The sequence below is a fragment of the Phascolarctos cinereus genome, unplaced genomic scaffold (assembly GCF_003287225.1).
Source record: "Phascolarctos cinereus isolate Bilbo 61053 unplaced genomic scaffold, phaCin_HiC Scaffold_5;HRSCAF=322, whole genome shotgun sequence".
Classification (NCBI taxonomy): domain Eukaryota; kingdom Metazoa; phylum Chordata; class Mammalia; order Diprotodontia; family Phascolarctidae; genus Phascolarctos; species Phascolarctos cinereus.
This window is the reverse complement of record NW_027555958.1, coordinates 461,085,693-461,099,870: the sequence shown is the minus strand read 5'-3', so window position 1 is coordinate 461,099,870 and position 14,178 is coordinate 461,085,693. Positions and strand designations below refer to the sequence as shown.

Sequence of the window (14,178 nt, the reverse complement as noted above, 5' to 3'; positions counted from 1 at the left end):
CCTAGACAGCTAGATGGTACAATGGATAAAGTGCTGGGCTTGAAGTTAGGGAGTCCTGGGTTCGAATTTGGCCTCAGACACTTTTTAGCTAGGCAAGTCATTTAACCACTCTTTTTTTCAATTCCCCCATCTGCAAAATGGGGATAATGATAGCACCTACCTCCCAGATTTGTTTTTGAGATGAAATCAGATGACATACCAGATTTATATATTTATATATTTATACATATGTTAATAATATTTTATTTCTTCTCTAGTATATATCAAGATAATTTTTAGCATTCATTTCAAAAAGATGTTTGAGATCTTAATTTTTCTCCCTCGTGCCATCCTAACGCTGCTATCTTCCTAAAATGGTAGGCAATTTGATAAAAGTTATACGTGTTCTATGATGCAAAACATATTTCTATGTTTGTCACAGTTCTAAAAGAAGAAACAGATCAAAGGAAAAAAACATGAAAAAGAATAAAGTAAGCAAAAAATGTGTGCTTTGATCATCATTCAGAGTCCATCAGTTCTTTATCTGGATATGGATATCATTTTCTTTAGTGAGTCCTTTGCACTTATCTTGGTCAGCACCATTATGCTGCTGACAAGCTGAGTCATTCAAAAGTGATTATCACATAAGCTGATATTGTGAACAATGTTTTCCTGGTTCTGATCATTTCACTTTCCATCAGTTCATACAAATATTTCCAGGTTTTTCTTAAATCTTCCTGTTCATCGTTTCTTATTGCACAGGAGTATTCCATTACATTCATATACCACAGCTTGTTCAGCTATTCCCCAATTGATGGGCATCCCTCAATTTCTGATATTTTGCCACCATGAAAAGGGTTGGCATAAATATTTTTGCACATGTAGGTCCTTTTCCCATTTTTATGATCACTTTGGCATACAGCCCAAGAAGTGCTATTGCTGGGTCAAAGGGTATGCACAGTTTTATTGACCTTTGGGCATGGTTCCAAATTGCTCTCCAGAATGGTTGGATGTGTTCTTAACTCCACCAATAGTGCATTAGTGTTTCAATTTTCCCACATTTTCTACAACATTTAACATTTTCCTTTTTTTTGTCATATTAGCCAATCTGATAGGTGTGAGGTGATACCTCAGAGTTGTTTCTATTTGCATTTCTCTAATTAAAAATGATTTAGAACACTTCATATGCCTACAGATAGCTTTGATTTCTTCATCTGAAAATTGCTTGTTTATATCCTTTGATCATTCATCAATTGGAAAATGACTTGTATTCTTATCAGTTTGACTCAGTTCTCTACATATTTGAGCAATGAGTCCCTTTATCAGAGACATTTGTAAAGATTGTTTCCTAGGTTTCTGCTTTTCCTTTTCATCTTGCTTGCATTGGTTTTGTTTGTGTAAAAGCTTTTTAATTTAATGTAATCAAGAATCTATTTTACATTTCATAATGCTCTCTCTCTCTTGTTTGGTCATGAATCTGTATCTCACTTAACTTCTTTAAGAATTTGGATGCTTTACCACTTGGTGCATATATGTTTAGTATTGATATTACTTTGTTTTTTATGGTTCCTTTTAGCAAGATGTAGTTTCTTTACTTTTTTATCTTTTAATTAGGCATATTTTTCTTTCATCTTTTCAGAGATCAGGATTGCAACTTCTGCTTTTTTTTTTTTACTTAAGTTGAAGCATATTAAATTCTGTTCCAGCTGTTTACCTTTACTCTGTGTTTTCTCGTAAACAACATACTGTAAGATTCTGTTTTTTGATCCTCTCCGCTATCTACTTCCCTTTTATGGGACTGTACATCCTATTCACATTCACAGATATGATTGCTAGTTGTGTATTTCCCTTCATCCTATTTTTAGACCTGTTTGTCCACTCTCTCCTTTCATTCTTTTCCTCCTCAGGTGTTTTGCTTCTATCTACCACCTCACCTGGACCTCTCTTCTGTCACTCTCTTTCTCCCTGCCCCACATTTGCTTAATCTCTTCCCTTCTAACTTCCTGTTGGGTGAGATAGATTCCTATGTTCAATTGATTTTATATATTGTGCCATCTTTTTTTTTAAGATTTCCTTTTTTATTAATTTATTTTTAGTTTTCCATATTCACTTCCACAAGATTTTGAGTTCCAAATTTTCTCCCCATGTCACCCCTCCCCCCACCCCAACCTTGTGTATGTCCTGAATACCCTTTCCCCTAATCTGCCCTCTCTTCTATCTCCCCCTCCCTTCTCTTATCTCTTTTCTCCTATTTTCTTGTAGGTCAGGACAGGTTTCTTTTCTTTTTCTTTTTGTTCTTTTTTCTTTTTTGGTTGGCTAGGCAATGGAGTTAAGTGACTTGCCCAGGGTCACACAGCTAGTAAGTGTTATATGTCTGAGGCCAGATTTTAACTCAGGTCTTCCTGAATCCAGGGCTGGTGTTCTATCCACTGCACCACCTGGCTGCCCCAGGATAGATTTCTATATGCCATTGCCTGTATATCTTATTTCCCAGCTGTATGTGAAAACAATTTTTAACATTTGTTTTTAAAACTTTGTGTTCCACATTTTCTCCCTTCCTCTCACCCCACCCACCATCATTGAGAAGGCAAGCAACTCCATACTAGTTTTACATGTGTAGTCATCCAAACACTTCCATAGCAGTAGTCATGTTATGAAAAACTAACTATATTTTCCTTCATCCTATCCTGCCCCCATTTATTCTATTCTCTCTTTTGACCTTGTCCCTCCTCAGAAGTGATTGCTTCTGATTACCCCCTCTTCCAATCTGCCCTCCACTCTATCATCCCCCCATTTCTTATCCCCTTCCTCACTATTTTCCTGTCGATTAAGATAGATTTCCATATCCAATTGAGTGTGCATGTTATCCCCTCCTTAATTCAAATCCAAAGAGAATAAGATTTATTCATTTCCTCTCACCTTCTCCCTCTTCCCCTTCACTGTAAAAGCCTTTTCTTGTCTGTTTTATGTGACATAATTTACCCCATTCTACCTCTCCCTTTCTCCTTCTCCAAATATAATCCTCTCTCACCCCTTAATTTTATTCTCCAGATATCACCCCTTCATCTTCAACTCACCCTGTGCCCTCTATCAACCTATGTATCTATCTATCTACCTATCTATATACATATATTTTTTTTCCCTCCAACTACCTGAATACTGACAAAGGTCTCATGAGTTACAAATATCATCTTTCCATGTAGGAATGTAAACAGTTCAATCTTAATAAGTACTTTATTATTTATCTTTCCTGTTTACCTCTTCATACTTCTCTTCAGTCTTGTATTTGAAAGTTGTTTCTATTCAGCTCTGATCTTTCTATCAAGAATGCTTGAAAGTCTTCTATTTCACTGAAGGTCAATTTTTTTCCCTTGAAGGATTTGCTGGGTAGGTGATTCTTGGCTGTAATCCTACCTCCTTTGACCTCTGGAATATTATATACCAAGTCCTCTGGTCCCTTAATATAGAAGCTGCTAAATATTGTGTTATCCTAGATGTGTTTCCACAATATTTGAATTGTTTCTTTCTGGGTGCTTGCAATATTTTCTCCTTGACCTGGGAACTCTGGAATTTGGCTGCAATATTCCTAGGATTTTTCCTTTGGAGATCTCTTTCAGGAGGTGATCAGCGGATTCTTTTAATTTCTATTTTACCCTCTGATTCTAGAATATCAGGGCAGTTTTCCTTTATAATTTCTTGAAAGATGATGTCTAGGTTCTTTTTGTGATCATGGCTTTCAGATAGTCCAATAATTTTTAAATTTCTCTCCTGGATCTATTTTCCAGGTCAGTTGTTTTTCAATGAGATATTTCACATTGTCTTTATTTTTTCATTCTTTTGGTTTTGTTTTACAATGTCTTGATTTCTCATAAAGTCACTAGCTTCCATTTGCTCCATTCTAATTTTTAAGGAAATATTTTCTTCAGTGAGCTTTTGGATTTCCTTGTCCAACTGGCCCATTGTGCTTTTTAAGGCATTCTTCTCCTCATTGGCTTTTTGGACCTCTTTTGCCATTTGGGTTAGGCTATTTTTTAAGGTTATTATTTTCTTCAGTATTTTTTTGGGTCTCCTTTAGCAAGCTGTTGACTTGTTTTTCATGATTTTCTTGCATCACTCTCATTTCTCTTCCAAGTTTTTCCTCTACTTCTCTTACTAGCTTCTCAAAATCCTTCTTGAGCTTTTCCAAGGTCTGGGACTGATTCATATTTTTCTTAGAGGCTTTGGATGTAGGAGCTTTGACTTTGTTTTCTTCTGGTTGCATGTTTTGTTCTTCTTTGTCACCAAAGAAAATTCTATGATCTGACTTTTTTCACACAGTTTGCTCGTGATCTCAGTTTCAAGCTTGAGTTTTGAACTCTTTATTAAGGTAGGAGTCTGCTTCCAGTTTGGAGAATGTACTGTCCCACATTTCAGGAGTTGTGTGCAGCTGTTTTCAGAGATTCTTCTAGGGACCTGTGAAATTTCCTTTCTTCCAAAGTGATATGATCAAGAGTGAGGTGTTTACTCTTTTCCTGGCCTGAACTCTGGTCTATGAGTACCCACAAGCATTCTTTTCTGCCTTGGAACTGTGAGTGAAAATTCCCTCTCCACTTCTGCCACAAGCTCCACCATGCCAGTGCTCCTCCTCATCCCAGAACCACCACCCAGAACTGGACCCCAATGCAAGCACAGGGAAAGGAAGAGATTCCTGCCTCAGCACCAGCAAAGAGATCCCTGTAGTCTCCCTCTGATATGCCACATGATTCCCCCTCTGTTTGTGAGCCAGAAGCTCCAGAAGCAGCCACCACTCCATGGCAGTGCTGGGACTGGGGCCAGGACTGAACTTCTCTCTCATTATGGTCACAGACTTTTCCTACTGACCTTCTAAGTTGTGTTTGGCATTTGTGGGTTGAGAAGTCTGGAAACTGCCACAGCTGCCTGTGATTCAGTCCTCTGAAGCCTGCTTCAGGTTCACTGAGGCACAGTCTTTGCCTGCACAGCCCATGCTGAAATAGTAAAACAGACATTTCCCATCAACCATCCAGGTTGTTTTGGGCTGCAAATTTGTTTCACTCTGTATTTTTGTAGGTTCTTCTGCTGTAGACTGTATTTAGAGTCTTTTTTTTACAGGTATTTGGAAAGGTTTGGGGGAGACTTCAAGCAAGTCACTACTTTTACTCCACTATCTTGGCTCTGTCTGATTGTGCCATCTTTGAGCCAATACTGATGAGAGTAATATTCAATAGGTGCCCATTGCCCACCCTCCCATCTTTCCTTCTACTCTAATTTTTTCATGTCTCTTCATGTGAAATAATTTACCTCATTCTACCTCTCCCTTCCTTCTGTTCCTAGTGTACTCCTTTCTCATCCCTTAATTATTTTTATGTTATTCCCTCAACTTCACCATATACCCATACCTTTATGTATATTCCAGCTCTACTATTAGTAGTTCAATTTTTAAGAATTACAAGTGTCATCTTCCCATGTAGAGATGTAAACAGTTCAGCTCATTGAGTCCTTTATGTTTTCTTTTCTCTTTTTCTCCTTTTAGGCTTCTCTTGGTTCTTGATATTTTAGATTTTTTTTTTCAATTCTGGTTATCTAATTATGAAAGCTTGAAATCCTTCTACGTCATACAATGGACATTTTTCTCCTTGGAATATTATTCTTAATTTTGCCAGGTATGTGATTCTGAGTTGTAGTCTTAGATCCTTTGCTTTCTAGAATATAATGTCCTGTTACTTCTGATTCTTTAATACTGCAGCTGCTAAGACCTGGGTAATTTTGATTCTAGTTCCTTGATATTTGATTTGTTTCTTTCTGGCCACTTTCGGTATTTTCCTTGGCCTAATAGTTCTCAAATTTGGCTATAATGTTCCTTACAGTTTTTATTTTGGGGTCTCATTCCTGAGGTGATCAGTGGATTCTTTAATGCCTATTTTGCCTTCTGGTTCCAGAATATCAGGACAGTTTTCCTTGATAATGTCTTGAAAGATGCTGTCCAGGTCCTCCTTTTAATTATGACTTTCATGAAGTCCAACGATTCTAACATCATCTCTCTTGATCTACTTTTCAGGCCAGTTGTTTTTCTAATGATGTATTTTGCAATTTCTTCTAACTTTTTCATCATATTATGAACTTGTTTGATTGATTATAGAGTCATTAGCTTCCACTTGCCCAATTCTAACTTTTTAAAGAGTTGTTTTTCTCATTCAGGTTTTGTGCTTCCTTTTCCATTTGGCCAATTCTATTTTTAAGCAGTTGTTTTCTTTTTTCCTAGCTGTAAACCCTTTTATTTTTCATAATTCTCTTGCATCACTTTTGTTTCTTTTCCCATTTTTTCTTCTACTTCTCTTTTATGATTTTTAAGCTTCTTTTTGAGCTTTTTTTATGATTTGTTTCTAGGCTTGAGACCACTGCCCATTTTTCTTTTGGATTTTGCCCATACATGTTTTGCCATTGTTGTCCTCTTCTGAGTTTGTGTCTTGGTCTTCCCTGTTACCACAATAACTTTCTAGGGTCAGCTTCTTTTTTTTCCTCATCTTTTTTTCACCTTTTCCCTTTCTTTTAATTTTGAGTCTGCTTCTTGAGGGGAATGGAAGGGGTACCGTCTCAAGCTTCTTATGCCAGGGGCTGCTGGTCCTGACTGTTTACCTGGTGCTACACTGATGTTGCCCTAAGGCCCATAGAGGACCCTCATGTCTGGTGTTGTGCTGAAGGGGTTGGGTGGGGGTTGCTAGTATTGTTGGAGGCTGTAAAAGTCTATCAGCTTACCTGGTATTTAGCTGGATTCCTGGTGCTGGTGTCTGGCTTGAGCTGAGGCCATTGAGGTATTTCTGAATTTCCCTGGGGCTACACTTAAACACATGGAGGTCTGGCTATTGGAGGATGCTTGTTTGCCCAGGTCTACAATGTAGCATGTAGTCAAGGTTAGCCAATTTTTAAAGTGCTTTATAAATGTTAGCTGTTACTATATTAAGAGTTTGTTGAATGAATTAATTAGTTAATGCCTCACCTGGATATGATGAAGCTTGTACTAGAGTGTTTTGTAAATGTGAAATTACTAGAGATAAGTCATATATTGTTATCCTGGAAGATCTTGCATCTATTATTGCAAGCAGGGAAGGAGGACATGATGATATCACTTCACTTCCCTTAGGCTCAGTTTCCAAATCTGTGAATTGAGAAAGCTGGACTACAAGGCTTTCTGAGGTCCCTTTGAGCCCTTGATATCTGCTCCTCTGATCCTCCTGGCTTCAGGGCCTGCCCTCTGTCCAGTTGGATATGAGTCTACATTATCTCTTTTCTTCCATATACCAAAAAGGAAGGTGGAGGGAGGGGAGCCACTTTCCTAGAATTTCTCAGAGAAACAGAAAAAGACTAAGGACAGGAACCTCAGAGGTGTTGAAAAGTCAGAGGGTCATTCAGTTAACCCACTGGTTGTCTCCATTATACCAAACAGCTGGTTTGGCCAGCTCTTTTCATGGCACTTACAGGGTTGGTATACAGTCTTACTCTCTTGACAGCTGGACTGGCATATTTTCTCATCATAAATAATGAGATTCCTGAGAGTGACTTCCAGGAGAAAGAAGTGAGGCCAGCTCCTTTGGAAATGGTGACCAGGTGTACACTTAACATCGAGTCATCCTCAAGGCTGGTTACGTAGCTAATGGGGTCTGTTCAGTTCTGTCTCCTTCTTCCTAAACCTCCTCCTTCAGAATAGTCTATAGTTTCAAGTCCAGTTTCTTCTGAGATAATGCACCAGCTGTCCATCATAGTCTTTCCTCTTGGTAAGACCTGCCAGAGACAGGTCAGCACTTTCTCTGCTTCCTCAAGTCTTAGAGAGCTGCTTTAAGCCCTAAAAGCCCATGAATTGCCCAATATTACAAAGCTAGTGAGTATCAGAGACGAGACCCTGTCTGGGTTTTCTGAATGCAGGATTAGAAGTTTTTTGTTTCTTTTTTTTTTTTCCATCATGCAGATGAGAGTAGATTGATACTGTGAGGCTAACAAAGACCTGACATGCATTATCCTATTCAGCCTTCACAATACCTCAGTAAGGCACATGTCGATATTGTTTGCATTAGAGAATAAAAACATTAATTGTTGTATTAGTAGTAATAGCACCCAACAGCAACAGTAATAGTAATAGTAAAGATGATGATGAGAACTAGCATTCATATAGTCCTTTAAGGTTCTTAAAGTCCTTTACATCTTTACCCGGTGAGCTAGGTGCTATTGTTATCCCCATGCTACACATGAGGAAATTGAGGCTGAAAACAGGTGACTTGCCCAGGGTCACACAGCTTCTAAGTATCAAAGTTAGGATTTGACTTCAGGTCTTCCTAACTCCAGTTCTAACGCCCTCCCCACTTATCACACCTGGCTTGAATTCAGAAAAGGGACCTGCTCTTCCTAAGGCTACACAGAACTAGGGTCTTAGGTCTGAAGCTAGAAGGGCTTGTAGGGTCCACACGTACTCAGGTTACATGGCCGTCCAATGCCACCTGGTGAGAAGCATTCAAAGTAGGATCTGTCAACTGGACCAGAACCTGCCTTTAACCTGGGAATGGCCAGAGACAAGAGACTCAGGATACAAATAGAAGTTTAGTTAATTTCAAAGAGAGGAAAACGCTTGGAAACAGAAGCCCCCCTTCCTGAGAAGGAGGGCTTAACATACTGGGGCAAAGAAAGGTCTTATATACATTAAAAAAAAACACAAAAAAGTGGGCTGGACCACGACAGAGTCATTCTTATGTCTGGAGTAGCAGTTCCCATGGCAGTCTCATAAGTGGACAATGCAGGCATTCCTGGCTCCTGCGGGAACAGTTTTTAAATTGATTCTCTCAAATCTTAAAAGTTATTGAGCTTTGTGATTATGTCATGGGGTACAGAACCAGAGTTAGTGTGGTGGGAATAGGAGTGCAATACCTAGTTCAGTTCACTTGGAAGAACAGGGACTGTGAGCATGTCAAAAGATATGATGGGGGCAGCTAGGTGGTGCAGTGGATAGAGTACCAGCTTTGGAGTCAGGAGGACCTGAGTTCAAATCTCATGTCAGACCAGACACTTGACATTTACTAAGTGTGTGACCCTGGGAAAGTCACTTAACCCCAATTGCCTTGCAAAAACAAAAACAAAAACAAACAAAACAAAACAAAAATAACAACAAAAAAAGAAATTGTTTCTTAAAAGAAAAGAGATGATGGATAGCTTTAGGCTGCAGCACATTGGGTCTCAGGTTCCTGGGAAATAGGAGGAGCTCCCACAAATCCAAACAATTATTGATAAATATGAAAATCATAAAGCCCTCAGGGAACACCTTGGTCTGGTCAAAGCAATACACTTAGATAAAGACTGAGATCATCTAGAGCACAAAGGATTACTGTTATGCCAAGCTCAGGACACAGTGTGCTTACTAGGACTTAGCTCTGGAAAAAACAGGGTGTCTCTTAATATTTTGACAGATCTAAACTCAGGTCCTCTATTTACAGATGCAAGATTTCAACTTACTATGTCTCTGAGGTTTGCAGCAGCATGGCATGGTAGATATGGTGCCTGACATGGAGCAATGAAGACTTGGGTTCAAATTCCACTTCTGACTCTTATTAGAGTTGTAACTGTGGACAAGCCACTGAACAGCCTTAAGGCTCAATCCAATGCTAGGATTCAGACCCAGGCTCTGGGGACCTCCTACCCCAAACCACTGCCTATGCCATTAGTCAATTCACTGTTTTTTTTGTTTGTTTGTTTGTTTGTTTTTTGTAATTTACTTACCTTTCAGGGAAGAGGAGCTGCCTGGGAGAGCAACTGGCTCGGGCTGAGCTGTTCATTTTTTTCATTTGCCTGCTCCAGAAATTCACATTTCAGGCTCCCCCAAACACCAAGCTGAGCCTGGACCCCGAAGTTCGAGTGACCACTGCTCCTGCTTCCTACCAAATCTGTGCCATTCCTCGAGTGATATAGGTCAAGGTAGGCATGGAGGGTGGTCTTCCAAGGGAGCATGGGGAAGGAGTTTGAACAATCCTTATCATCCAAGGGGGTCACCCCACCTTGCCCTTTGGAATTTGGATGGGGAAAGGGAAAGGAGTCAAGGTGGGGAGAAGAGGAGAAAGAGACAAAGGGAGGGTATCTGTGGCCCAATTTGAACCTTCTGACTCAGGAAAAGGAGAGAAATTAATACCACCAAAAGGAAAATACAGAGTCCTTACTAGACTTGGACTCCAAGGACCTGGACTGAAATTCCAAACCTGCCACTTACTAGCTTTGTGACCTTGGGCATTTAAATGTCTGCCTCAGTTTCCTCATCTAAAATGAGAAGGAGGAGGACCTCTAAGGTCACTTCCAGTTCTAAATGTAAAACTTTGTGATGCTATAAACAAAGAACCAATGTTTTTCCTCCCCTGCCTCAAGCAGTGGGGCCAAATTGGGTTTCTTTTTTGTTTGATTGGCTACCTTTTGGTCTCTTGCTCTTATAATTCATACACTGGCTTTGATTTTAGGGGAGGTTTTAGAGAGTTTATGGGAGTTACAGGAGGCATCTGCAGGTTGATGAGAACAATCCTTAGAGAATTCTTATGATTATAAACTCCGTGTGGGCAGTGACTGTTTTCTTTATGTCTTTGGATCTACAGCATCCAGCCACGTGCCCAAGATGGAGAAGGCGTCCAACGTACACTTTCCGATTGTTTCCTCTCTAAATCGCTCGCTTCCATGTTAGTTCTTTCTTTTGACTTTCACAGTTTGGATATTGACCCATCAGCTGATAAGTTTTGTTCCTCATTCCCATTAAAAGCCTTATTATAGAAAATAAATAAAAATTAGTCCACTGCTAATTATAGTCTCCTGGGGATAGTGATGTCTACACCTTGAGAACTGTTGATCTGTTCCCTATTCCTGTAAAGGTTCTTGTCAGAACTGCTTACACAAGGTACATTTTCATGATGATCATGGAAACTCTTGGAATACCTCAGCCAATCAGAAAATGTAAATGCCCATGTGAAATAAAGTGATCAACGTTCCTCATTTATTGTTTATGTTCTCCTTTCTAATGTTCCTCAATTATACCTGGAAAAAGGCTCCGTGAGTTCACAATGAGGCCCTTGTACCAAACGAGGTTGCTATAGACCTATTTTACTGGCAAATTGCTAGCCTTTGCTAATAAACTAATCACACTTCATACTCTTTTCCTTTAGTTTCTGTTATTTGAAGATTTTAATCATGACCACATCAACCCTCTGAGGTGAATAGAGGTAGGCCCAGTTTACAGATCGGGAAACAAAAAGGAGTTTACGAAATCAAAGACTGAAAATTTAAAAAAAATCCTGAAAAAGGGATGATGGTTATTTCAGCCAGTCTTAATTTTTTTCAAAATTTGTTAACATTTTTATTTAAAGTTCTGAGTTCCAAATTTTATAACTCCCTACTATCCACCCTCCCTGAGATGGTGAGCAACCAGATATAGGTTGTACATATCCAATTTTGTAAAGCATTTCCATATTAGTCATTTTGTACAAGAAGACTCAAAAAGAGAAAGAAAGAAAATGAAAAATAGCAAGCTTCAGTCTATATTAATCAATATCCGTTCTTTCTTTGAAGGTAGATAATATGTTTCATCATCAGTTCTTTGGGATTGTCTTGGATCATTGTATTGTTGAGAATAGCTAAGTCATTCACAGTTCTTCAGCATACAGTATTGCTCTTACTGTATACAATGTTGTCCTGGTTCTTTTCACTTCACTTGCCAACAGTTCACATCAATCTTTCCAGATTTTTCTGAAAATATCCTGCTTGTCATTTCATAAAGCACAACAATATTTCATTAAAATCATATACTACACTTTGTTAAACATAATCCAATTGATGAGCATTCCATCAATTTCCAACTCTTTTTCACCACAAAAAGAGCTGCTTTATTTTTGTATATGTAGGTCCTTTCCCATTTTTGTGATCTCTTTGTGATACATACTTAGTAATGCTTTTGCTGGATCAAAGGGTACGCACAGTTTTATAGACCCTTGGGCATAGCTCCAAATTGCTCTCCAGAATGGTTGGATCAGTTCACAATTCCACCAACAATGCATTAGTGTTCCAGTTTTCCACATCTCCTCCAACATTTTCCTTTCCTGTAACATTAGCCTTTCTAATAGGTGTGAGGTGATACCTCAGAGTTGTCAATTTGCATTTTTCTAATTAATAGAGATTTAGAGTACTTTTTTGCATGACTATAGATAGCTTTGATTTCTTCATCTGAAAACTGCCTATTCATATCATTTGACCACTTATCAATTGGAGAATGCCTTGTATTTTTTTTATAAATTGTACTCATTTCTCTATATATTTGAAAAATGAGGCCTTTAACAGAGATATTTATTGTAATTCCCCCCCCCGCAGTTTTCTGTTTTCCTTATAAATTTGGTTTCATTGGTTTTGTTTGCTCAAAATTTTTAAATTGTATATAATCAAAACTATCTATTTTATATTTTGTAATGCTTTTTTATATTTCTTTGCTCCTTATTTTTCCTCTTATCCATAAGTCTGGCAGTTAAACTATTCCATGCTCTCTTAATTTGCTTATAGTATCACCCTTTATGTCTAAATCATGTACCCATTTTGACCTTACCTTGGTATGTGTCATGAGATGTTGACATATCACTAATTTCTGTCATACTGTTTGCCAGTTTTCCCAGTAGTTTTTGTCAAATAATAAATTTTTGTTCCAAAAGCTTGGATCTTCAGGTTTATCATATACTAGATTACTACGATCGTTTACTATCATATACTTTGTACTTAATCTATTTCCCTGATCCACTACTCTATTTCTTAGCCAGTTCCAGATGGTTTTGATAATTACCACTTTATAATGCAGTTTGAGATCTGTTACCTCCAGACCACCTTCTTTAGCATTTTTTTTCATTGATTCCCTTGATATCCTTCTGCTTTTGTTCTTCCAGATGAATCTTGTTTTCATTTTTTCCAGCTCTCTAAAATATGTTTGGTGGTTTTATTGGTACAGTACTGGATAAATAGATTAACTTAGGTTGAGCTGTCATTTTTTATTATATTGGATCTGCCTACATATAAACAACTTATATTTTCCCAATTGTTTAGATCTGATTTCATTTGTGTGAAAAATGTTTTATAATTGTGTTTATATAAGTCCTGAGTTGGCCTTGGCAGGTAGACTCTCAAGTATTTTGTATTGTCTACAGTTATTTAAAAGGGAATTTCTCTATCTCTTGCTACTGGATTTTGTTGGTAATATGTAGAAATGCTGATGATTTACATGGGTTTATTTTGTATCTTTCAACTTAGCTAAATTTGTTAATAATTTTCAAGTAGTTTTTTAGTTGATTCTCTAGGATTTTCTAAGTATAACATCATAATCAGCAAAGAGTAATAATTTTATTTCCTCATTGCCTATTCTAATTCCCTTAATTTCTTTTCCCTCTCTTATTGCTACAGCTAATATTTCTAGTACAATATTAAATAATAGAGGTGATACTGGGCATCCTTGCTTCACCCTGATTGTACATGGAAGACTTCTAAATATCCCCATTAAAGATAATGTTTGCTAATGGTTTTAGATGGATACTTCTTATTATTTTAAGGAAAGTTCCATTTAGTCCTATGCTCTCTAGTATTTTAAATAGAAATGTGTGATGTATTTTGTCAAAGCCTTTTTCTGCATCTATTTATAAAATCATATGATTTCTGTTGGTTTTGTAATAGATATATTGAACCAGCTGTGCATTCCTGATATAAATCCCACATGGTCATAGTGTACGATCCTTGCTATAATCTCTTTGCTAGTACTTTATTTAAATATTTTACATCAATGTTCATTGGGGAATTGGCCTATAGTTTTCTTTCTCTATTTTGGCTCTTCCTCTTTTGGGTATCAACACCGTATTTGTGTACTTAAAGGAATTTCTTAGGACTCATTCTTTGCCTATTTTTTGAATAGTTTATTTAGTAAGAAATTCCCAGAATGAAAATTCCCAGAAACATCATAGCCAAATTCTAGAGCTCACAGATAAAAAAGAAAGTACTTCAAGTAGCCAAAAAGAAACAATTTAAATACGAAGGAGCTACAGTCAAGATTACACAGAATATGGGAATTTCCATATTAAAAAACAGGAGGGTCTGAAATATGATATACTGGAAGGCAAAGGAGTTAGGACTACAGTCTAGAATCACCTACCCAGAAAAACTGAATAT

The 14,178-nt window shown here is 37.7% G+C and overlaps 1 protein-coding gene across 1 annotated transcript in view; it reads left to right on the top strand.

Moving 5' to 3' along the window:
* Positions 1 to 10,983, top strand: part of LOC110212978 (cytochrome P450 2J2-like) — a 46,531-nt gene extending 35,548 nt beyond the window's left edge. The window contains 2 exon segments of the mRNA XM_020993168.2: positions 9,743 to 9,930; positions 10,593 to 10,983. Coding sequence (XP_020848827.2) covers positions 9,743 to 9,924 — 182 coding nt within the window. The 3' untranslated portion in view covers positions 9,925 to 9,930; positions 10,593 to 10,983.
* Positions 10,984 to 14,178: the final 3,195 nt, after the last annotated feature.